Below are 27630 nucleotides of genomic sequence, written 5' to 3'. Positions count from 1 at the left end.
AGACCTCAGTAAAGGTAATCACATGGGCAACCACAAAAGCTCGGATTGTGTAACAACACTTTATGACCAGTTTTTGTTTCCTACATGACTTAAGAAACTAATACTTTTTCAAAATTATAAGTCTAAAAGTGAGTACTGGAAATTTAGTCTGTAACCCTACATTTTGTTTTCTACATAATTTAAGAGACTAATGTATTCAAAAGAATTGTTAGTTTATGTTTTAGAGCACACAATGTAAAAAGATGTAATTATATGATATCAACAACTGAAAGGTGTGAGGATCAAGCTGTAAAGGAGCAGAACTTGTGTATGTCATTGAAGTTAAGCTGGTAAAATTAGTGTCATAGCTTTTGGATGTTAAATGTAATCCCCATGGTAACCACAAAGAAAATATCTATAGATAGATACAAAAGGAAATGAGAAAGGAACTGAAACATTTCCCTACCAAAATATTAACTGAAAGCAAGATAGGACTAATACAGAAAATAAGGGCCAAGAAATCTGTAATATATATAGAAAACAAATAACAAAATGACAAATAATTATTTCTAATCAGTAATTACTATGGATGAAATGGATTAAACTTGACTATCAAAAGACAAAGACGGACACAATGATTAAAAAAATACATGATCCAACTATAATGCTGTCTATAAGAAGACTCACTTTAAATTAAAAGCACAATAGGCTATTATGTGAAGAATTTCTAAAACTCAACAACAAAAAAAGTAAACAACTCAATTCAAAAATGCAGAAAGGATTTCTAAACATTTCTCCAAAGACGATTTCAAATTATCAAATGACAATAAGTATATGAAAAGATGATGAACATTACTAATCATTAGGGAAATGAAAATTTTACTATATTCATTGGTTTGACAAAAATGTTCAAAGATATCATATATGCGTTAGTCCAGAAACCTTGTCTCTTAACAGTGTTTGATTCCAAGTATCCAAGGGCACTATAATGGGTGTCTCTATAGACCCATCATGCCATGGATGACCCATGCTCTCTTTACTATGAGACACAAAGTCATTCATGTCTTTAGTCAGACTGAAGAACCAGGAATCAAGGGAGTGGAATATGGGAGTGGCACCACTCAAATGTTACTCTTAGTGACACTAGCAAAATTGGTGCTTCCTGTCATCACAACTATATGCCCTGCTGGCCTAGAGGTCTTAGTTCCAAAGGGAGGAATGTTTCCGCTAGAAGACACAGAACTGGAAGTTAAGAATGTTGTTGAGCTCCTCTGGGTTCCTTACACCTTTAAATCAACAAGCAGAGAAGGGAATTATGCTATTGGCTGGTATGACTGATCCTCACTATGGGGGAAACTCGTCAACTGTACTGTGATGGAAGTAACGAAGAGTAGTCTGACTGTAGGGGACCCCCCAGGGTGTCTCTTAGTATCACCATACCCCATCATAAACTAAATGGAAAATAACAAGAACCCAATTCAGGCAGGACTATTAATGGCCAGACCCAGAATGAAGATTTGGGTCATCTTACCAGGTAAAGAACCACAATCAGCTGAAGTTCTTGCTGAGGAAAATACAGAATGAGTAGCTGTAACTGTAGGTGTAACTGTAACACCACCTACAACCTGACCATTCACAGAACCAAGAACTATACTTGTTAAGAGTACTTACCCCTTATTTTATTATGAATATGTTCGTGTGAAGTGTGTTTGTATGCATGCAGGCATGCACGCACAAGAAGCAAATACTTTCGTTTTCTTCCCCCTCTTATGGCCTTATACGATGTAAGATGTATATCGTGGTATTTAAGTATTTTTAACTTCACATCATAGTATTTTAGTTATGGGTTACCAAGAAAAGCAAACACTACCCAAGGACTTAGCATCCTTCTCTAGGAAAAGGGTTAGTGGTTTCAGTTGTATAAAAAGTAGCTAATCATGCTAGACAAAAATATGACATTATTGTTTTTTTTGGTGGTAAGTATGGTTTAAGGAGTGCCAAGCTGAAAAGGGGTAGACTGTGATAGTTAATTTTGTGTCAACTTTTCGCCAAACATTATTCCAAATGTTACTGCTATTTTTTAGATGACATTAACATTTAATTCAGTAGACTTTGAGCAAAGTAGATTACCCTTCATAATGGAAAGGGAGAAGGGGAAGGAGAAAAGATTACCCTCCAGTCAGTTGCAGGTCTTAACAGAAAAGAAGACTGACCTTCCATGAAGTAGAGGGAACTCTGACAGCAGAGTGGCCCAGGACTCAAACTGCAAGAGCAGCTCTTCCTTTGGTCTTCAGCCTACTCTGGAGAGTCTGGACTCACGGAATCTCTACAACCACATGAGCCAACTCCTTAAAACCTCTCTCTCTCTCCTGACACATATTCACACACATACACAATCCTTACACATATTCACACACACACAATCCTTACACATATTCTCACACACACACACACACACACACACACAGAGTTTTGTTCTGTTTCACTACAGAACTCTGACTAATATAGCTGGTCATAGTTTAAAATAAGGTTGTACTCTTTTTTAAAAGGCTGGTGGGTACCACAGTGTTAAAATATTGAAATACTGTTTCACCAACGACCCATACTACTATAAGGACAGTTCTTTGCACAGGAGAAGGGCCTCAAGGCTCAGCCCCAGTGCTACAGTTTATGTCCCCTGACTGGTTGTCACACTAGAGGTTCTAAATCATTAACATTGCTCCTTTTACACTATACATATATAACAATTACAAGTAACCTGAATGTTAAAGTCAAAACTATGAAACCTTTAAGAAAAAAAATTAGGACAATATCTTCATAACTTCAGAGTAGGGAAGGTCGTCTGAAATATGAGAGGGAAACCACAAGTTGGAAGATTTATACAAATATACAGTTACATAAAATGAAGAATAAAATAATCCACACACTAAAAGCAGAATAAAATTTAAAAAGCAGGCCACAGTGTGAGAGAAAGTATTTTCAGTTCACATACAAAAACAACAAAGGACTAGATGCAACATGAAAAGGCTAACATGCAAAATATGTAAAGCATTTCCCTGAATGAAGAAGAAAAATATAAGCAAATCTATAAAACAGAACAAGCAAAGGGCTGATCTAGAGTTTAAAACACTAAGACTCCCCAATGCCCAATAAACATTTGAAAAGATAGGCAACTGTATCAGAAATTAGGAGACTGCTAATTAAAATGCAGTGAGAGAGAACTACGTCCCCATCAGATTAGTAAAAATTAACAAGTATCAAACAACCAAGAATGTGGGAAGAATGTGGGACAACTACTGTTTACTGCTTACGGAAGTATACGTTCGTAAACCACTTTAAAAAGTAGTTTGGCATTTGTAAGTCAGGTTTCATGTAAAACAAAGTTCACTGAGATGCTGTTTAAACTTAAAGCCAAAAACTGACAATGACCCAAATTTCAGACAAATGAAAGAATTGGTAAGTCACTTGTGTCATATGCACACTATGAATTAATACACAGCTGTGAACAAACTGAACAAACTGTATCTGTATACACCCACAGGAATGCATTTCACAACGCTAAATGAAAGAAGCAAGAAAGAATACATTCAATAGTGAAGCGCACCCTGGTTTGATGGGTGGGCTACCCCCCCACCCCGAGTGACCCCTGACCCTTCTTACCCTGCTCTACTCTTTTTACAGTAGCTCTTACGTTCTTGGACATCTTCTATGCTCTTTAAGAATGGGTCTTTGATTTTGGTTGCTGTTGTTCACTAGCACAGCCAAAGCACCTAAAACAGTGCCTCATACATAGTACTTGCTCGGTAAATATTTGCTGAACAAATTAGAATAATTCCAATTATATAAAGCTCAAAAACAAGTAAAGCTAAGTACCATATTGATTAGGAATGCATATAGACAGTAAAACTATTTAAAAGATGTAAGGTAATAAATACTACAGAAGTAATGGTATTATAAGTAACCACTGGGGTAGGGAAGACAAATGCAACAACAAGAGGGACACAAGAAATTTCTCTCTTAACTTAGACTTTAAAATGTACATAAATATGTATATAATATATATGTATAAATGTATGTGTTTTATATACATGGCTACACATAATATACTTCGCAATAAGAAAAACATTGAAAAAAAATTCCATTAGCACTTCTCTGCCTAATCCTACTCTACCTTCACCCTGACTCATTTATCCATCACCACTACGACCCATACAGGAGTCAGGTAAGCACTAAAATAGTTCATGCTGCAGAACAGTCTAGGAATCTGACAGAAATTCTGAAATTTATACTGATTGGATTATACTGTTTCTTGAAATACTACTTGAAATAGGAGTCATCACATGTCAAATATTGGTCAAGAGAAAAGAATAGAGATTTTCACATCAACCAACAAGACATCAACAGGAAAAACTACTTCTAGGTGTCACCTATCGGATATATGGATATAGACATAAATACGCCTCGCTTCAGTATGTAGGAAATATCTCAGATATACCTGTATGCTGCCAAACTCCACGTTCTCATAATGGAAATGTGCACATTCAGCCATCTTCGGAAAGTGACCTTTAGTGAAGGGCAACCTGCAGTAGATGAAATACATGAGAGATAAGATCCTGGAACAGTCGGAACTACTAAGCCTGAGGAGGAAATAAGACAGGTCTAAGAGCTCGTGCAGCAAGCAAAACGTTTAATAAGCACATGCGCATGAGCACAAATATCCACTCAAACCTCTTCAGAAACACAGAGGCAAATGGGAAGTGCACAGGTCAAAACCAAAATAAAATAAAATAAAATAAAAAGCATCATTATAGTACTCTCCTGATCTTGACCCACGTCAATGGCCCTAGAAAAACTATGCTTTCGGTAAATGTCATGGAGACTGTGAACAGCCTGCTCTAAGCATAAGCAGCATTCCCACCACAAAACACAAAACCAGTGTTTACCTGTGAATGTTGTCACAGCCCATCAGTCCTGGATTGGTGGGTCTGGATGCAGAATGAAAATTTTATCCTTGTCTTTCCTCCACTTAGAATAAAAACATAGCTATCTCACCCTTTACCAGGTGAAAAGATGCTTTTTCTGTCTAAAACTGAAATGGATACCCTCAGATTTCACTTCAGAGTCTAACACTGGCATCCACGTCAGGCTTTCTCAAATGCAGAGCTGAGAAACAGTGATATCCTAACTCAAAATACCAAAACTGACTTTTCTAAATGACTGATAGCATGTATTAAATGTACCAAAAAAGATACCTGGAGTGTTACTATTGAACAAACACAACATAACATAAAATAACATGAAAGTTATTTCAAGAACAAAATTAAAGTATATTTTTAGACATGTAATCGTCAGACCTGTTCTGCTAACAGTTGAGTCATAACAGTATTACTCAACATATGGACAGTAAGAGCTCATTTAGTAAGAAATCTGGATAAAAGTTTTAGGAGAACTAAAGAACTGATTTTCATTTATTGAAACTCACTTAAAACTCATTGTAATATTATACTTACTTTTTCACATGTTTAACCTTCATACTGGCTGTACTGCCACATGTCTTAAGACTAAGGTCTCCAGGAATTTCTGGAACATCTGCTCCTCTGGCCTTAAAAAAACAAAGACAAAAGATTTATGACCATTCCTTTATTATGAATACATTTAAAAAAGCAGATTATAGCTCATTTTAATGGTCCTGCTAACTCCATACCAAAAGAAATACGTACTTATTTAATAATCTCTTAAAATTATATCTCTTAAAATCTCTTAAAATTGCTAAGAACAAGGAAAAACAGTCACCTAAAAATATTTAACCTTACTGTAAAAGGAAAAATTTTCTGTCAAACTAAGAATTTTCATTCTCTTATAATCACATTTTGAAGTCATTATTGTATTATGTGCCTCAGCACAAATTCTCCCCTCAAAGCTGTTGGAACAAAATAACCCTGATTAATAAAAATTTAAGTGATAATGTGAACATAATTAGGAGATCACAACATACATTTTTCACACTAATATTTGAAAGTTCCATCTATGTAATACCGCCAAACTACCCTTAGTCTGCCAGTTTTCTTAGCGATTTCTTAATTTTAGTGATACATTCAGCTGCATCATTTTAACAACAGAAACTGGAAAATCAAAAGATTCTTCACACTCCAGAGAAAGCAAACAGCAAATCCAAATATCTATCTTAAAAAAACAAACTTATGCTATACAATCTATGGCTTGTCACAGAAAAAAACGGCTATAGCCAATGTCAAATAACGCAGTAGGGGAGAATAATGTGGATTGAACATTTAAAATGAGTTAAGAGGGGATTCCCAAAGAAGATAAATACACACAATAGACTACTATTTAACCTTTAAAAAGAACAAAACCTTGCCATTTGCAACGACTTAGATGGACCTTGAGGGCATTATGCTAAATCAAGTCAAGTCAGAAAAAGACAAATACTGTATGGTCTCATCTACATGTGGAATCTAAAATCAAATCGATACAACATCAAATCAAGCTCATAGATACAGAGAACAGACTGGTGGTTGCCAGAGGTGGGAATGGGGAGACAGTAGGTGAAAAAGGTGAAGAGGTCAAAAGATACAAACTTCCAGCAATAAAACAAAAAAGCCATGGGAACTTAATGTACATGTACAGCACAGTAACTGTAATTCCTAACACTGACCTGGGCATCTGAAAATTGCTAAGAGAGTAGATCTCAACAGTATTCATCACAAGGAAAAAAAAAAAAGATCTGTTAACTATGTATGGTTACAGATGTGAATCAGATTTACTGTTGTCATCTTTCACAAAGCATACAAATATCAAATCATCAGACTTAACTGTTGTGATCTTTCAGTGTATACAAATATCAAATCATACTACTGTGCACTTGAAACTAACACAGTTTTACACTTCAATTTTATATCTCAATAAAATAAAAAAGGGAGGAGATACATAACATCATCTCAAATTTTAAAAATGTTTCTTATTAAAAAAAAAAGAAAAAACTAGCCAAGACAGACTAAATGTTAAAATCCATGACTTTTGAAAAATATGAGGTAACAATGTATGAACTTACAAGAATTAACACTGGATATATAAACACCATCAGGAACAACAGGACCCATTTTGTCCGAGGTTTTTGTCCTTACTATGATTAAACTTGCTATAAGGTTAACAATAGTTAAACTTCCTTAGTTTATTTATAAGGGTTGATGTTTCATCATCAATTGTTCACACAGTCTTCTTATTCTGTCCTACAGGTCTTCCAAAGGGAAAAAATGTTATTATATTCTTTAGTAATGAAATAGAACTCATTCCATCTTGAAATTACATTATGGATTCATTGAACCTTTTCATAAATCTAATATAGGATCTCAGTATTATTTTTCCTCTTCCTAGACAGAGTTCCTTCAAACTCCTAGGTATTATTTCATCAGTGTCTCTCATCATTCTTAATCCTACCACACTAGAAAAGTATAAAATTTTAAAAATACAGCTTTTTAAAAAGAAATGGAAAAAAGGAAACACAGAGAAAAGGAGTTGGCAAACTTTCTCTTAAAGGATCAGAGAGTAAATATTTTAAGTTTATGGACCACACTGTCTCTCCCACAACTCAACTATTTTACAGTACAGAAGCAGCCATCTGTAAATGACTTAATATAGATTCATGCTAAAAAAAATTTTACTTGCAAAAACAGGCAGCCAGTAAGTTGAATTTGTCAACCACTGACCTACACCATTGACGCAGAAGTAAAATAAATCATTACCTAGTTTTTATGTTATGCTGCCCAAATTGTTGCACCATCTTTAAAGAAGGTACTTTATGTGGTATACCTGAAACTCATATAACATTATAAATCAATTATACCTCAGTAGAAAAAAAATACTTTAAAAGCTTGCTGATTTTGGCATTTTGTTTTGATTGAATATATGTAAGAATTCCATATTTTTCACTTTTCATCCATAACAGAAAAGAGAAAACTGACAAAGATTTTTTACAATGATTAGACACATTAAATGTTGGATGTGAAAAAACAGCAAGCGGCATATGAGATTCTAGTAACGTGGATGAAATTGACCACATATATTAATATGACATCTCAGAGTGATGATTATACACATCTGTTATAAAAAATATGAGTCCTCTAGTCAGTCATTCAACTGACTAAAGGACTTATATAAAATTTTGCAACAACCTGGACAACATTCTTTTGACTTCTATGATATCTGTGCATCAAAATTCACTTGACATAAAGAGGTCTGCTATACTTAAATTCACATTAAAACTTCTAACATAATGGATTTACAACATTTGTTCTGTAAATTATTCATAAATTGACTCAAAATTTAAATATAAAGGAGTTTTCAAAAAAAAGAATGTACTGGCCTGGGTTGGTAAATGGTGATGACTTTATTTGGCAGAATGAAAACTAAAATATTACCCGTCCTTTGCAAACAGGCTTTCTGTGCTAGATGGGCCACTGTTCCTAACACACATCCAAGGATAAGATAAGGAAGCCTGCCAGGTCTATGATGCACCCAGGCAGACATACTAGGGACCACACACCTCTGCAACCACAACTACTAAACAGGAGGTAGAACCGTGACACAGAGGTAAAGTCACAGGCTATCTAAATGGGCCTGACGGAAGACTCTGCCTAAAAACACAAAATGGTAATAATTAGGCAAAAGAACCAATGGTCCAGGAAGCACGAGCGGATTTGAGAAAATATTTTTGAACCAACAGTTCAACAAGTTGATTCAATCAATTGTTGAATCAACAGTTCAAACATACCTATAACCATGTAAGTTTTGCCTAGCAATATTTTCCCATAGTCCAGAAATGTCCCAGGCGTAAAAAGTGGTATCATTAATTCTTTTAAGAATCAGTAAACAAAATTAAAAGGAAAATATAGCACTATTCCTCAACTGTCTGATAAACTAACATCTTCACCTACATATTATTCTTTGATAAAATAAATTTTCTTATATTTCTATTGAAAGTACCTAGCTTGAACTATTTCATTCTGTCGCTCTAAATCAAAAGTTAAGAAATTTCTCCTTTAGAAAATACTCATTAAGAGGTGGATGAAACTGGAGCCTATTATACAGAGTGAAGTAAGCCAGAAAGAAAAACACCAATACAGTATACTAACGCATATATATGAAATTTAGAAAGATGGTAACAATAACCCTGTATGTGAGACAGCAAAAGAGACACAGATGTATAGAACAGTCTTTTGGACTCCGTGGGAGAGGGCGAGGGTGGGATGATTTGGGAGAATGGCACTGAAACACGTATAATATCATATGTGAAACGAATCGCCGGTCCAGGTTCGATGCATGATACAGGATGCTCGGGGCTGGTGCACTGGGATGACCCAGAGGGATGGTACAGGGGGGGAGGTTGGGGGGTGGTGTACACCCATGGTGGATTCATGTTGATGTATGGCAAAACCAATACAATATTGTAAAGTAATTAGCCTCCAATTAAAATAAATCAATCTTTTTTTAAAGAAAATACTCATTAAGTACATTCATTCTTGGAAAACACAATTTTCCCAGTTTATCCATGTTATAATCATCACTTATTTATGCTTCCAAAACATAATTTATATTGATGTCACAGAAATAGTGCCACTCATCAACAGAAAATTAAAGAGACAACAGAGGGTATGGAACATACCACTTATCGAACATACCATGTTCATAAAAGCACCCACCATTTACAATTAAATTCCCTATGCATCTATCTGCAGCAATAAACTTACTTCCTATAAGGCTGGAGAGTATACCACAACTTACATATAAGCCATAAAAGAAATCCTCACTGGTTTAAAAGAAAAAATACAATCTGGGAAAATTTTAAAAAGTGTCATCTGTAAGAAGGAAAGTATTTGTTTCTCCACAGTCTGAACCAGTTAAACCACACAGATTAAAGGGCATCCATTTCAGGAAAACATAATTTGATACTGAAAACTTGAAAAAATAAGAATTGGCAATGTTTTATCCTGTCTGTTTCTATGCTCCCTAACCCAGAACACACACGAACAAACACCCACCCACGCACAATCACACACATACACACAGAGGAGTATTACTCATCCATAAATTTAAGAATGAAATCCTGCCATTTCAACAACATGAAGGAACTTTGTCCTCAAAGTGCTAACTGAAATAAGTCAAAGACAAATACTCTCTTATATGTGGAATCAAAATAACAAAACAAATAAACACAACGAAGCAGAAGTAGATTCATAGACAGCACATACTGGTAGTCACCAGAGGAGAGGAGGGTGGCAGCGTGCAGGAAACAAGTGGAGTGGATGAACTTCCAGCTATAAAACCAAGTCAGTCATGAGGATGTAACAGACAGCATGGCTGACTACAGTTAGGGACTCTGTACTGTGACAGGTGTTAACTAGATTTTCCCTGGTGTTAATTTTATAATGTATAAAGATATCAAATCACTGTGTTGAACACCTGAAACCAACAGAATACTGTAAATCAATTATACATCTATTAAGACAAAGTAGGCAATAGAAAGGGGAAAAGCCCAAGGGTATTATAGTCTAAGAAAAGTATACCAATGGTCTCACTTTTGTTTAAAAAAAAGAACGAAAAAAGAGAAATGGGAAAAAAAGAGAAAAGAAAAGTGACAAGAATTCATTTTAATATCTGAAAAAGGATATAAAGAAGTAGGAAAATTCAGGATATTTTTCAAAGAGAAACAAATAGCTCAATCTGTCCGGAGAATGACAATTTCATTCATTCAAAAATTATTTATTTATAATTTACTATGCCAGTCACAGATGCTAAAACAGTAAACAACAGTGATAAAGTCCTCATACTCAAGGGGCTTACACCCTAACGAAAAAGAAAGGTAATAATCATAAATACTCAGTATTTGCAAGTACCACAGAGAAAATCCAAACAGTGTAAGACAGAGAGGAGGACAGGGCTGGGACTTCACCAGAGGTCCAAGTAAAGGCAGCCTGAAGTGTGACACGTGAAGGGGGTCTGAAGGTAGAGCATGGGCAAGCTGTGCAGACCCTGCAGGGAGAGTACTTCCCAGCTGCAGCAAATACAAATGCAAGGCCCGGAAGCAGGCGCATGCTCGGCATATTTGAGGAAAAGCAAGGAGGACAGTGCGACTGGAGCAAAATGATCAAGGTCCTGCTTTTAAGAAAAATGAAATGAAACCACAAATGCAACGCTCTGAACTTGGGGGGACTGGAATAAAGTCAGCGTTATTAACGTAACCTGTAAAGTTAAAAAGAAGCAACTAAAAAATAATAATAATAAAAAAATAAAAAGAAGCAACTCACTTCAGGGAGAGGAAAGATGGGATTTTGTGAAAATCTGTAGTTCGTGGTTCCTACAGGACCTTCTAGTGGGAAATGAATTCTTACCAGGCTAGAGTTACAGACGTGGCAGTCATCTGTACAAAGACGACAGTGAACCTGCAGGAACAGCAAAGACCTGGCAAGAAATTAACACACAGACAACGCACAGGCGCTGTAAACGCCAACATTCAGTGGGAGAGACAGGAAGAAAGTCGACCCTTCAGGAGTGAGTGAGTGTGACTGCAGTTTACAAGTGTGAATTTCTGCATGTGTGTATGTGTGTGTGAGAGAGAGAGAAATGGGGCGGGGGGGTGGAGAAGCGGGGAGGGGGCAGAGAGAGGGAGAAAAGGGGACAGAGTATGGCTGAGCACAGGCAATGCTCACAACACTGAGCATTAATCTTTTGTCTTCCTTTTTAGTTTTTTTGTATTTTGGAGGTTCAGAATTTATAACTGGTTTTAATCTTCCTGACTCTGGTTGTTAGCATGTGTGTGAACATTTTCAACCAAGACCATTGACCTTATTTTATCAATAATAAGTTCATTTGTTACAACATGACCTGCTTTTAGCCCTGAGCCTTGAACACATTCACTTTAAAGTAGAAAAGGAAACTGAAGTGAGAAATTGTTCCTAACAAAAAATTTCAAGAATTAACAGGCTCCATTTTGAGAATTTTGCAATGATCAATACTAAAAATAAAGTGAATGGAAAAACACTGAGAATTTAACTTAAATGACAATTTAAATTAAAATACTTAAAACTGGTGAAAGATTCTCTCTTTTCAAGTTTTTGATCTTATTTTTTCAAGATCCTAATATTTATTTACTAAATGATTTCACTGTTAAATAACTGCAAATAAGTATTTCAATCAGTAATTTAGAAAAATTCTATAGCTTTTTTAAGAGATTTCTTTAAAAACTTTTAAGTTTAAGCTACAAATTTATGAAGAGTAATAAATAAATCATAAGCCATAAATCACAAAAGGACAGAGGCCTCTTTTAAGGTTTACTATTACTTCTCTTTTGACTTAAAAATGACTATGTACTACAGATCAATCACCACTAAGGTGATTAAATCAGTAATTGAAAGGCTCCCAATCAACAAAAGTCCAGGACCAGGTGGTTTAACCAGTGAATTCTACCAAAGGTTGAAAGAAGAATCAATACCAATTCTTGCCAAACTCTTCCAAAATATAAAAGAGGAGGAAACTCTTCCAAACCATATTAGAAGTCCAGAGTTACACTGATATCAAAGCAAAACAAGGATGCAACAAGAAAAGAAAATTACAGGCCAGTATCTCTGGTGAACATTGATACAAAAAGCCTCAACAAAATATTAGCAAAGCAAATTTAACAATACATCAAAAGGATCAAACACCCTTGATCAAGTGGGATTTAATCCAGGGATACAAGCCTGGTCCAACATCTGCAAATCAATCAACATGATACATGACATTAACAAAATAAAGAATAAAAAAAACATACGACATCTCAATAGATGGAGAAAAAGCATGTGACAAAATTCAACATCCACTTATGATATTAAAAAAAAACTCTCAACAAAGCCAAGTACAGAGCAAATATATCTCAACATAATAAAGGCTGTATCTGACACAGCCACAGATACCATCATATTCAACAATGAAAAGATAAAAACTTTTCCCCTAAGATCAGGAAAAAGACAACAATGCTCATCTTGCCACATCTATTCAACACAGTTGAAAGTCCTAGCCAGAGCAATTAGGCAAGGAAAAGAAACAAAAAGCACCCAAATGGGAAAGTGATGGTTTTACAATCACTATTTACAGATGACACGATATTATTATATTAAAAAAATCCTAAAGACTACACACACACACACACACACACAACTGTTAGAATAAAGTTGGCAAAGCTTCATGATGCAAAAATCACGATACAAAAATCAGTTCCATTTCTATAAGCTAACAGTGAACTAACAGAGAAATTAAAACAATTTCATTTACAACTGAGATTCAATAAATTGAATAAAAAGAATACCCAGGAATTTACTTAACAAAGGAGGCAAAAGACGTGAACACTGAAAATTTTAAGACATGGGTGAAAAAAGAGTAAAAAAGACACAAACAAAAGAAAGATGCCCATGGATCGGGAGAATTAACACTGCTACAATGCTTACTCTATTCAAAGCAATCTTTAGATCTACTGCAATCCTTACCAACATTCCAAAGGCATTTTTCACAAAAATAAAACAGTTTCAAAATTTGCGTGGAACCACAAAAGACATGGAAGAGTCAAAGCAACCTAAAGAAGGACAAAGCTGGAAGCATCATGCTTCCCGAATTCAAACTATATTACAAAGCTACAGTAGTCAAAACACTATGATACTGACATAAAAACAGACACAAAGATGAATGGAAAAATATAAAAAGCCCAGAAATCAATCCACTTGTATACTGCCAATAAAATACAACAAAGAAGCCAAGAGTACAGAATGGAAAAAGGATAGTGTCTTCACAAATGGTGTCAGGAAAACTGGACAGTCACATGCAAAAGAACAAAACTGAACCACTATCTTATAACACACACAAAAACTAACTCCAAAGGATTAAAAACTTGAACATAATATGTGAAGCCATTAAACTCCTAAGAAAAGACAGAGCAGCAAGCTCCTTGATATCGGTCCTGGAGACGATTCTTTACATTTGACAACAAAAGCAAAATCAAGAGAAACAAAAATAAACAAGTGAGACTACATCAGACTAAAAAGGACACCATCAACCAAATGAAAAGGTAACCTATAAAATGGGAGAAAATTTTTATAAATCATATATCTGTTAAGAGATTAATATTCAAAATATAAAAGAACTCACTGAATAGCAAAAAAAAAAAAAATAAAGAAATCCAATTAGGAAAATAGGCAGAGGTTCTGAATAGACATTTTTCCAGAGAAGACTTACAAACAGCCAACCTGTACATGGAAGGGTGCTCAACATCACTAACCATCAGGGAAATGCAAATCAAAACCACAATAGGTTATCACGTCATACCCGTTAGAACAGTTACTATCAAAAAGAAAAAGAAACAAGCATCAGCAAGAATGTGGAGAAAAGAGCAAACAGTACCTTTGTGCACTTGTAGTATAAATACAAATTGATCCAACCACTTCAGAAAACATTATGGAGGTTCCACAAAAAATGAGAACTGGCACTACCATATAATTCTGCAATTCCATTTCTGGGTATTTATCTTAAGAGAATGAACACCCTAATTTGAAAAAGTATCTGCATCCCTTTATTCATTGCAGAATTCTTCACATTAGCCAAAAATGGAAGCAACCTAAGTATTCACTGATTGATGAATGGATAAAGAAAATGTGGTATATATACAACAAAGGAATATTATTCAGCCATAAAAAGAAAGAAATCTTACCATTTACATCAACATAAATGGACCTTGAGGGCATTATGCTAAGTGAAATAAGTGAAAAAGAGAAAGACTAATACCATATGATCTCACTTATATGTGGAAGCTTTAAAAATATATAATTAATTTAACTGAACCAAAGTTACAGAGAACAGATTGGTGGCTGTAAAGGTAGGTAAGCAAAATGGATTCAGGTAGTCAAAGAGTCCAAACTTCCAGCTATTTAAATAAGTCAGTCCTGGGATATAAAGTACAGTGTGGTTACTATAGTAATACACAAAATTTACAGTATCAAAAGTTGCTAAAAGAGTAAATCTTAAAAGTATTCAACCAGAAAAAAAAATCTGCAGCTATGTATTGGTCATGGATGTTAACTAGACTCATGGTAAACATTTCACAATATACACATATACAGAAACATTATATTGTATACCTGAAACTAATTCATAATATAGCAATTATATCTCAATTTAAAGATGATTATTTATAAAATTTTTAACAATTCAGAAATCTCTGATTTTCTTTTAGATATGTATTAAAAAACTAATATTCTGGCCATACAACACAAATCAATAAAAGTTCAACACTTACACCCTTTTATTTCTAAAGCTACTAAAACATTAAATACATGAAATTGTTTTGGAGAAACATTTATAAGGGTTTCTCTTAATAATAAACTTTATTCTCAACATAATATTTAATACAAACTATTACTGAAAGAGAAAAAGGTTCCCAACTTTCTTTACTCTTACTTCCTCATTAAAATTAGTATAACTTTCTAGAGAAACTGTAGTAAAATAGCAGTTCAAATCTCATTTATATCCTTTTCATCATTCACTGTACATTTTTTGCAACCTTGCAATGTACTATTTATTCAGTATAATCATTTTTAAAGAAAACATAGAATTATAGCACCTGCCTTCAATAAGTTTACACATTAAAAAATTAGAGTACCAATGTAAAAATAAAAGATTCTAAAAACATATGATACAAACAGTAATTTCCATAGACAAACCAATGGGAACTCCAGGAAACAGAATTCAGTCACTTTCCATGTATACAGCATATGACATTTTAATATACAGTAAATGAACCACCACATAACAAATATCACCTTTCTTCCCATTCAATAAACTCAACGTAGATTTACTGCAGGTTATCAAAATAAAGGAGAAAACTGTGAAAGATTTTTACATGGACGAAAGAATTTATTGAATAGCCTTTCAATGGCATGCTGGCACCTCCAGGGATTACTTGATTCAACAGGGAGGTGTTCACATCTATTAGAGTACAAATTTGCAATGTTACATTATGCTAAAAGGAAAATATCAAGAGAAGAAACTAACAATTCTATAAATGCCTTATAAATCATGAATATGCTCAAGTAAAATCATATGCTAATAAACTGAAATATTTGGCAATCCCTGAGTGAAAAGAGACAGTTTCAAAAATCTTATCACAAATCTGCAATGATAAATGAACATTTGCATTTAATTTGGATAAGAATCACTAAGTTTTAACTTTAATTAAATAAAATTTTATTCTCCACAAAACAAATTTCATTGTTCTTAGTGATGGATATGAATTACAAAAAGTTATAAAAGATTAAATGGATAACTCAAACTTCTGTGGAAAAACTGCACTGCAAAGGAATTTTCCACCTATTAACAAATAAAAACTGCTTTTCCAGTATCTCAGTGAATGTAAACTCCATTCTTCAGGTTGATCAGTCAAAAAACTTGAAGTCATCCTTGACATCTCTTTATCTCATTCTCTATGTTCATTCATTAGTTTAAAAAATAAAAAAAGTTGGTTTTATCTGTGAAACTATTGGTACATCCAGAGTCTAGCCTTTTTTTACATCTACCATCCTGGTTCAAGCTACCTACCATCATTGTCCATCTATTACAACAATCTTCCAACTGGCTCCTATCTCCTCCTCCTGTGCCTCCTTCTTTAGCCTACTAACAGCGATGAGAGATTTCCTATAAAATTTTAAGCCAGATCATGTCACTTCTTGGCTAAAAATCCTCCAACGGTTTCCCAGCTTACTCGGCATAAAAAACCAAAGTCCTCATATAATGGACTACAAGAAACCACTTCTCTGATCTCATCTTTCCCCAGTTCAGTTTCGGCCACATCCTACTCATGTTTCTTCCAACTTGCTTTTTAATTCTATGCCACAGCCTTTAACTTGTTCTTCCACTGTCTAAAATGATCTATTCCCAGGTAAACACACTCCCTCACACCCCTCAGGTGTCTGCTCCAACCTTAACTCCCCTAGAGGCCGTCTTGCCATCCTATATATAGCAAGCAACCCTTCTTCACACTATGTTCCACCACTCTGACCCCACCACTCTGCATTATTTCTTCAATGGCGTGTACCACCACATGACATACTATACGTTTAATTATTTGCTACCTTTTCTACCTCATTAAAATATAAGCTCCACAAAGGCAGGAAATGTGTGCGTTTTATTCACAGCTCTGCCCGAGAGTCTAGAATAGTGCCTTGAATAGATTATTTGCTCAACAGGTATTTCCTGAATAAATGAGCAACAGCAAAAAATTCTGTTTCTGTGAGTAATGCTTCCCCTGTTCCTTTTCTTTATGCAAGTAAAATATACATACACACATTTGCATAAAACTGATTTACCATCGCACTAAGTGTTTCTTCCCAGTCAGGCCGCTCTCGAGGGTGAACGTTTCTGTGTAGTTCTGGAACAAAATCATCCTCTTCAGAATGTACTGAGGACTTCATCTTCCTAGAGACCGAAACAAGAAAGACTCTGATAAGAATTCCCATTTCTAAGAAAGCCTTCCAATGACTACAATCCAAAGGATACGTCTAGACCTGGCCATTTCCCATCCAAAGGAAAAAGAAGAGACAACAGCACTTTCTTTAAATTGTGGGAACAAGCTTTACCAACTTGCTTTTTCCCTCATTAAAAAACTATTTGATACTGACACACATTCATTTTATATTTTTTGAGATTCTTGTTCATAACAACAAAAAAAGCTATACTTGATAGTATAAAAGTTCCACAGAGAAGTCTAAGAGACACATTTCTTGAGAAGTGACCTTAGGGACTGCTTACTCACGAGCGTATCTTTTCTTGATCTCTGGAGTAAATCCCAAGCAGCAATACAACTCTGCTTTTCTCTTTGATTCCCCACAGTCTTTGTTTCTATTTCTGGTTTCAGTCTCTTTATGTCTGCTTGTGAAAGAATGTATTTAAATTCTACTGAAGAGAAGAACATCTCTGGGACATACCTGAAGTAGTCAGTTTGGTGTTCTAAGTTGTGAAACTGAAACTACAAGGTTGGCTATGTGTCTGTAAGTGATAAAAGTTAGTATCTGTCATCATAGGGAGTAATATACTTTCCTCCCTTCAGAGCATATTAATAAATTAGACTGTAAAGCCCCTTAAAATATTAAAGCTCTGTTCCAGCTGGTTTATATGGTCAATAAGTGCTTACATAAATCTAATATTCCCAGAATTCCCAGAAAATAAACTGAACTTCTAACACTAACAGTGAACTAAACTGAACACTAAACTTCCAACACTAAACTGAACTTCTAACACTGAAAACAGAACAGAGGTCTATTGAAGGCAGAGTTTTGGTGATTTCCAAATGAAAATGCCTCATAAAATTCTTAGTACGTACAATTTTATCATGCAAAAATCAAAAAAAAAGTATCAACAGGTATATAGCGAAAAATCTTCCTCCCTTCCCTGTCTCCAGTCTGTCCATTAAATTCCCCACTTTATATGTTCTCTTAGACTTTATGAATATATATATATTCATATATATAATTTTTCATATTAAAGAATATATCCACAAAAAGCTATGTATAAATATGCTACCTTTTGTGTAAAAAATAGGAGAATAACTTTATTCCTTCATCTCCACCCTAATCTTTACACCTGGATCTCGCACATTGCAGGGTTCTCCCACATTGCAGGCAGATTCTTTACCATGTGAGCCAGAAGGGAAGTCCCCAGAATACTGGAATGGGTAGCCATTCCCTTCTCCCGGGAATCTTCCTGACCCAGGGATCAAACCATGGTCTCCCCATTGCAGGGAGATTATTTACTGTTTGAGTCATCAGGGAAGCCCATGTTGTTCAGTAGCCAAGGTGAGCCCAACTCTTTACAACCCCATGGACTGCAACACTTTTTACATTAAAAGTATCATGTTTCACACTGTTGTGTAGTTTTCTAATATTTTCTTAAGGACTTTCCGTATCAGTATATAAAGAGCTTCTTTGCTATTTTTACATCTGTGCAATATTCCACTGTGGAATATCATACATATTCCATAATTTAACTCATCCATTACTGGTGAATTCTTCAATTATTTCCAATCTTTCACTATTACAAACTATACTACAAGTTTATAAGATATCATTTCAAGATATGTTCAGTATATATGAAAGGCAAATACTCAATGATGAAAAAAATTCCTTTTATAAATTAGCCCATTTTTCTGTTGGATTTTTGGTCTTTTAAAATTCTTTAAAGAGATTAGTTCTTCATTTGTAATAAGAATTCCAAGTATTTTTAACAGGCTGTCATTTGTCCTTGCTTATTTTGTTTTCTATAGTGCAGATGTTTTATATTTTATGTAGCTGAATTTCATAACCCTTTCTGAGTTTTGCATTTTAAGTCATTTCAAAATGCCATCCCTGATCCAAAACCTTTTTTTTTTAAATTTTCCCATGTTTTCTTCTGAATTTTTCGTGGTTTCATTTAATACATTATACCTTCTTCAATCATTTGGAAATTATCCTTGGTATGAGGCAGGTCTCCAATTTTCCTTATTTTTCACAGCTGCATATTCAGTTTTCCCCCAAAGAATTCATTGAATAGTACATAATGTTCCCGTTGGCTTTGGAGAAGCCATCTTTACCATATCTTCCTATGTATCAGGGTAAATTTCCAGGCTTCTCATTTCACCCCCCTATGCCCTCTATTCATACCAGTACCACAAGGTTTTAATCACTGAGACTTCATACTATAACATCTGGTTGCACTAATCCTCTTCCTAGCCTTGCTTTTTTCTTCTCCCCAAAGTTTCTTGACTCAATTACTTAGTCAAGCTCAATTTATTTCAAAACCAATTTACCTAGGTTTTTAAAAAAGCATTCTTATTATCACATTAATTTTATAATAAACATCTTTATGATGTTGACTATTTTGTTATGAACAAGGTATATATCTTTTCTTTTGTTCCAAACTTCTATGTCCTTCAGCAATATTTTAAATTTTCTTCACATAGGTCTTGGAGTTCCTTAGTAAGTTTATTTCTGAGCATTTCGTCTTTGTTGTTGCTCTTAAAAATGGCACCTTTTCTTCCATTATGTCTTCTAACTGGTTACTGTTGGATATACTGTTAGTAGCCCTGTTTTGCAAATGGGAAAACTGAAATGTATTAACACATCTCAGGCATTCCAGATGTGATGGACCGCTTTCTACTAGAAGATCCCACCTCCCAGCCTGAAGAAGACACTGAAACAAGCAATTCTCACCTCTTGAGACCCACTGGACTGGGTGACAGACACCAAGATTTGGCCTCACTGAATGTTCCCCTCAGAAGCTTTCCCTCAAAAGCCATGAAAAAAACTACCAGTGAACTTCCCATTCAAGACTGCATATATGTTGAGAAATAGAGCTTTCCTTCTCCAAGTCTCTGAAAAGGAAGTAAGCCAAATAAAAGGAAAATAAATCCTTAAAAGATTAACACTGGGTGAGATCAGCAGGCCAGAAATCTTCAACTTCTGGAAGACAAAGAAGCAAATAGGATCACACTGACTGGTAAACCAGTGGAGAATAACAGAGGTTCAAGGAGGCTATACTCCCACTTCTCCCCACAACAAAAGAGGTATTTGCCCCCAAGGAATTAAAAAAAACTGGAAAATTACTCTGTAAATAAATTTAATAATCAACTAGAGGGACTAGGGCTATTAACAAGGGTGTGTTCACCTAAGAAAAGAAAGGCAGAAGCTATAGCATCATGGGACCACTGCAGAAAATCTGAAGGAGGGAGAGACAGAGAAGGGCAATATTGACCTGAGCAGTCAGAACAAACAGAACATGCATCCTTAGAGAACAAAGCTGCAAAGTTAAAGCAGAAAAGACAATAACCTAAATTATTATATAAATATTAAGTCAGTGATACATAAGAACAAGAACACGTAAAAATTACTTCACTCAAACTGAATCTGAAAGACTAAAGAAAAAGACGAAATGAACGGCCTAAAGAACAAGTATAAGAAATACCTAAAATCATAAAATCAAAATGTGAAGATAAATCAGTCACCTGATGCAAAGAGCTGACTCATTGGAAAAGACCCTGATGCTGGGAAAGATGGAAGGCATGAGGAGAAGGGGACAACAGGGGATGAGATGGTTGGATGACATCACCGACTCAATGAACATGAGTTTGAGCAAACTCAGGGAGATGGTGAAGGACAGGGAAGCCTGGTGTGCTTCAGTCCACGGGGTCACAAACAGACATGACTTAGCAACTGAAAAACAACAATGACAGATACATCATGAAAGAAACACTAAGGAGATCAAATACGCAATAGATTCCATGAGGAGAAAATTATTACTGATAAAAAAGGTAACAATTAAATTAATAATAAAATTCTAAAACTCTTTCCTAATATGAAGACTTATATCTATAGACTGAAAGTCACTGAGGTCCAATTGAAGATTTGATGACAAAATACACATAACTAAGAATAAAAAGAAAATTTTACAAGCATTCAAAAAGAATAAGTTACCTACAAAGGAAAAGAAAAAAATAAATAAAAATAGCAGTGACTATAGGCAAGAAATCAGAGTACATCACTCATAACTTATCTGAACAAAAGATTCAAGAAAATATCAACTAAGTAACAAATGGACCAGAACAGACACTTTAAGATGGAATATGATAAAAAGGGAGAGGAAACAATGACACATATAACTAAATCTGACTGAATGGCAAAAAATAGTAAAATCATTTCAGTAAAACACTGGGCTTGGGGGTGGGGACAGAATTTGTCGTACCGTCACTAAGTCATGTCTGACTCTTCTCGACCCCGTGGACTATAGCCCAACAGGCTGCTCTGTCCATGGGACTTCCCAGGCAAGAATACTGGAGTGGGTTGCCCTTCCCTTCTTCAGGGGATCTTCCTGACCCAGGGATTGAACCCGCGTTGCCTGCATTGCGGGAGGAAGGACTCTTTACTACTGAGCCACCAGGGAAGCAGGGGCAAAATGGTGATAAACGAAAGATTCATGGGGAATCACGGGGCTGAGAGAAGTACTCTAAAGACCTTATCTTAAAAGGAAGGGAAACAGGGAAGAAAAGAGAGAGCCAAGATGAGGGCAAACAGCACATGTGAATGAAAGAAACTGACTTGAAAATATGAGAAGCGTGGAAAGGAAGCTAATCACTAATGGAAAGTAAAAGTACAACAGGCGACTGCTAAAATTAACTATCTAGCAAGGCTTTGCTTGTTCTGATTGCAGTCTTCCCAGGTTTGTCACTTTATATATATATTTTAAAAGATATTGACTGTATTACATTAATAATCAGAGCTTTAAGCGTTTCAAGGAATTTTAATTACTGTTTGAACATGCAATTGACTGTTTAGGGGGGCTTATGGCACAAAGTGAAGAGGAACTAAAAAGCCTCTTGATGAAAGTGAAAGAGGAGAGTGAAAAAGTTGGCTTAAAGCTCAAATTCCAGAAAATGAAGATCATGGCATCCAGTCCCATCACTTCATGGGAAATAGATGGGGAAACAGTGGAAACAGAGTCAGACTTTATTTTGGGGGGCTCAAAAATCACTGCAGATGCTGACTGCAGCCATGAAATTAAAAGACACTTACTCCTTAGAAGAAAAGTTATGACCAACCTAGAGAGCATATTCAAAAGCAGAGACATTACTTTGCCGACTAAGGTCCATCTAGTCAAGGCTATGGTTTTTCCTGTGGTCATGTATGGATGTGAGAGTTGGACTGTGAAGAAGGCTGAGTGTTGAAGAATTGATGCTTTTAAACTGTGGTGTTGGAGAAGACTCTTGAGAGTCCCTTGGACTGCAAGGAGGTCCAACCAGTCCATTCTGAAGGAGATCAGCCCTGGGATTTCTTTGGAAGGAATGATGCTAAAGCTGAAACTCCAGTACTTTGGCCACCTCATGCAAAGAGTTGACTCATTGTAAAAAACTCTGATGCTGGGAGGGATTGGGGGCAGGAGGAGAAGGGGACGACAGAGGATGAGATGGCTGGATGGCATCACCGACCCGATGGACGTGAGTCTGAGTGAACTCCGGGAGTTGGTGATGGACAGGGAGGCCTGGCGTGCTGCGATTCATGGAGTCGCAAAGAGGTGGACATGACTGAGGGACTGAACTGAACTAAATGCTTAAGCTGAGTCCAAAACTTAAGGAGAAATAAGATTAAAAATTTTTCGCTTTAAATACACAACTTAATAACCAGGAACTCTGATATAGTTTCATAATTTTCTGTGCTCTCAGGCCCTTCTTGTACATTAAAAAAAAAAAAAAATACAGACAGATGTAAGAAAGGCTCACCCTGGATTCCATCCCAAAGAGTTTAATTAGTGAAATACCAAGAAAGTCTTGCACTGGCATGCTTCATAGTTAAGACAGACTCATTTCACACATTAACAAAGACAGCCTAATGGCTAGACTCCAACACTAAACAAAATTTTCTGAGATTAAGTTTTGTTCATATCTGACTCCCATTACCATTAAATTTACTATTTCTGTGACACTGATGAGATGACTCTGAGTGAAAGTTACATTTCATATTGAAAGAATATTTCAGGGAGTAACTATACTCCAGATCACACACCCAAAGTTACAGAGTAACAGAAATATCTTTTTTGTTTTTTTGCAAAATACACCTTTTTTTTTTCTTTGGTATTGTACATAACAGATTATTAAGGGTGTGATGACTATGAAAAGTCACAGAGTTTAAAATAGGTCTGGGTGTGATATTGATATATATGTCAATGATAAGCTGTTATTGCTACCTCTCTATCCTGGGATTCCTAAAATGAAAAATTTCTACAGAAGACAAAAGAACAGTAAACATATTAAAAGCAAAGAACTGTGGGTTTCCAGAGGAATTTAGCCATTAAAATAGCCATCCTAGATCTGAAAGAAGACCTAGATCTGAAAGATCTAGAAGAACTAACATATTCCAAGCCCCTGTTACCTATTTGGACTGCTGCAAAATCTTTTAATTCAAAATCTTCTTTTACCTCATTTCAAATAAGGCAGAGAATGAATAAAGCAAGCAAGCAACCAACCAATCAGATACATGAACCATTTATTATTAGCTTTATGATGCTATAAACCAACAAGTACATTTCAAAAAAAAAATTAAAATGTACGCCAAATTATCTAGCTTAACTAGAGTCAGAAGCTTCTCTTCTTAAAAACAACTGTCTTATAATGGAGATAAAAGTGAAGATCTGACTGAGATCTGTGCATCTGTAGACTCTGATTTTTAAAGGTATACAAGTTCTAAAAATATGGTTTAATTATACATACATATCATCTCTGTAAATGTTTCAAACTCTGTGTCATTGTTTGTCATACATACTAGGCTATGTATCTACAATAATGTGATACTAGAGAACACTAATCAAGGTCCTATGATAAATCTTTCTGCCCTCAAATGCCAAAAAACTAGGCCCTCTCATGACCGTGAGTCAGTAATAATTCCCAGGTGTCCTCCAGGTCGCATCTTTAAAAGGTCACATTACTGTATGCGCTATTTCACTTTCATGTTGGCTGTATAACTGATACATCACCAGTGCTCAAAAATTCCTCAGAGAAGGAATTTCAGAACTGAGAACTAAGCTGTAGCTTCTTAAAGGTTGTTATTTACTAAAAAATAACATTTAGCAGCAGATATAAAAATTTTTTTAATAAAACTGAAGTCTTTTACTTTCAATATTAGTTACACTTATCTACATATATGGTTTATGTGGCTGTCTGACCTACAATTTCCTCATCTGAAAATGGGAAATAACAATACCTACTTGTTAACTGGCCATACCCCAAAACAAAATTTTAAAAAGTTTTTAAAAAATATTTAAAAAAAAAAAGAATGAACTTAAATCTAATTCGTAAGTTATTCGGAGAAAAAGAATAGCACACAATCTTCTGCCCTTTTTCTGAGTGTGTGCTCGCATGGAAATTAATTATACCGTAGTCATAACAACAGGTTAGTTAATGTATATCAGCACAGATTTTAAAGAAACAGGTAAAACTTTTCTACATTTTTAAACTATTAAACTGATTTTACAAAAACAACTATCACAAACAACACTGAGTTCACCATAGCTTCTCTCAAGGTTACAGCCACAACTTCCACTATCCAACCCTGACCTTCGACACCCACACACATTTTTTCTGCAAGGCATCTCAGCTGGAACATCAGGGCGAACGCCATGCAAGCACTCTGCTGCGCATTTCCTCATGTCTGACTGCTGAATAGGTGAGAAAGACTACATGAAACGTGGCCTTGCCTTGATCTCTGTCACCCTTATAAATAAAATAAGATCAAATCTCAAAGACATACTTGGTTTGGGAGAGTCATGATGACAGTCAGATATGAAATAATATTGTCAACACGACAAATGCCCTACGGTGTCATGGTTTCCTAAAACAATGCACCACCTAGCTCAGTTTCTCGGGGATGAAAATGTGGTCCCATGGTCCTAAGGAGAAGAAAAACTCAGGCCTACACAGACGAACTGTCGAAAGAAAACCCCAGACAGCCTCCTGTTGCCTCACAAGTAAATGGAGGATCTTGGAACCAAGTCCATCACAACAAGGACCAGGCTGTCTCCTTTGACAAACAGGCTGAAATAACTTCCACGACTTTAACATGAGGCCAAACGGTTCTCACACAATAAATACCTTATTCCCACTGACTGTTCATGACATACGGAGCATATTTAAAACTATGGAATATGTGATATGAAACATCAGCACACCTTGGGAGAGAAGCAGCTTAGGCCAGTAAGAGAGGCTAAAATAAAAACTATAGAGAGAATGAAAAAGTTGAAGCAAAAAAGACTTTCACATGCTAATAAAACGTTCATTTTCATACTTTCATACTTCGAACACTGTGAATTATTCTTTAAAATTTAAAACATATTTCCTATTCATTTTAACCCACACAAAATTTGTTAATCAGTGGTTATCAAGAGTTCCTAACATTCAGTGTGATGTATGTGAAGTGTTAGTCATCGTTCAGCCATGTCTGACTTCGGCAACCTCATGGACTGTAGCCCACCAGGCTCCTCTGTCCATGGAATTCTCCAGCCTATAATACTGAAGTGGGTAGCCATTCCCTTCTCCAGAGGATCTACCTAAGGTCAAAACCCAGGTCTCCTGCATTACAGGCAAATTCTTTACAGAATGAGCCACCAGGGAAGCCCCAATATTCAATCTCATCTGTCATTTAACCTAGACTTTAAAAGGAAAATCTGTGAATAAAGAAATACTTTGAGAAAGAAAAACTCTTTTTCAAATACTAAAGACGCGATCTGATGAAAATAATGATCCGGTCTCCTACCCAACTACCCATAGATAAAATTGTAAAAGGTGTTTTAATTGCCCATGTGGGTGGCAGTGATAATATGTAGTATAAACTTCTTCGAGGTTTTTTTTTTAGTATCTCCAAAAGAATTAATTTGTTAACACCTGTTGAAAAAGAAAAGCCAGAATAAGGCCTCCTAAAATTTGTAACAGCACAACAAAATTAATACACAAATGGTACTGTGTGTACAAGGGGGGTGAGACCTCTTTCTTCACTAATGCACTGAACCTGGAGAGCTGCTTAATCAGGTGGCCTTCCCAAATACTTCATTTATGAAGATACAATTAGAGATCAAACCAAGAGAGGTTTGCTGGGGCAGGTGGGAGGAGGAGAGCTATAACGTGGGTGAAATATAAGGTCAGAGGCTTTGATCCATGAAATAATTAATCGGTGGACATAATCAAAATGTTTCATACACATGAATAAGAGTAGCCACACACACACACACACACACGAACATATTGCAAGGAAAAAGAGAAAGAAAAATCTCTTAGATTCAGATCCAAGTCACTTCTGTTAGGTACAAATCAGATACAGGAAGGGGTAATAGTTCATTATGAGTCTCTACCTGAAATTCCTGAAATGCTACTACAAAACCTGTCTAACACCTTCTCTTCCTGGTGTTCTAACAAGTCATTTAAAATGCCTTTTACAAGCTCTGGGCAAGCTGTGGAATGAAGAATGCTATATACACAACTAGAAACCCGTCCTCTTCAGCTCCAAATCTTCCCCCAGAGAAAAGAAATCTTACTGAAAAGAGGTTAAAACAAAGAGGATGGGAGGGTTGGGGAGCACAGATGAGGGAGGCGGGGAGAGGGGCAAAGGTGAGACAGAGAGAAAGAACGGACTGTGAATTCCGTATTTACCTGAAATGCTCTTCCCCTTCTCCCTCTTCACTGCCAGTCACCTGGGTTATAACTTCCGAATCCAACCAGAACACGCTGTCATCTCCCGATGCGCTACTCTCACTTTCGGTCTCCATCGTGTATTTTAGAAGTTCAAACCTCAAGGCATGGGCAAAAGCACAGCAGTGTCCAGGCTGTTCAGCTCTACTGAGGTACACACAGGTATGCAGCTGGGGCGCCAGTAATAACGTGATCATGCGGGGCCACAGGCTGTTACGTGCAAGGTTAATTACAGCTGAGGCAAAGACAGGAAGTCCCACGAAGCACCCTCCATGTGTCAGACTGCTACACCTGGGACACCGGACCCCTCCCACTCCTTTAGGCTGTGTGACCTACATAACCAAACACACAACCCCAGTGAA

At 35.8% G+C, this 27630-nt stretch overlaps 1 protein-coding gene across 2 annotated transcripts in view; it reads right to left on the bottom strand.

The window, feature by feature from the left end:
• The window catches only part of ARHGAP32 (Rho GTPase activating protein 32), a 122299-nt gene extending 94954 nt beyond the window's left edge, over window positions 1-27345 (bottom strand). The window contains exons 1-5 of one of the 2 annotated variants that reach the window (XM_068978079.1): window positions 27230-27345; window positions 17379-17487; window positions 5490-5581; window positions 4923-4964; window positions 4475-4559 (exon numbers count right to left, since the gene is read on the bottom strand). In XM_068978079.1, the coding sequence (XP_068834180.1) occupies window positions 4475-4559; window positions 4923-4964; window positions 5490-5581; window positions 17379-17487; window positions 27230-27345 (444 nt within the window). The remainder of the gene's footprint in view (window positions 1-4474; window positions 4560-4922; window positions 4965-5489; window positions 5582-17378; window positions 17488-27229) is intronic. The other variant, XM_068978080.1, reaches the window with a different exon arrangement.
• Window positions 27346-27630: the final 285 nt, after the last annotated feature.

The sequence above is a fragment of the Capricornis sumatraensis genome, chromosome 8 (genome assembly GCF_032405125.1).
Source record: "Capricornis sumatraensis isolate serow.1 chromosome 8, serow.2, whole genome shotgun sequence".
Taxonomy (NCBI): Eukaryota; Metazoa; Chordata; class Mammalia; order Artiodactyla; family Bovidae; genus Capricornis; species Capricornis sumatraensis.
This window is presented reverse-complemented; position numbering and strand designations above follow the sequence as displayed.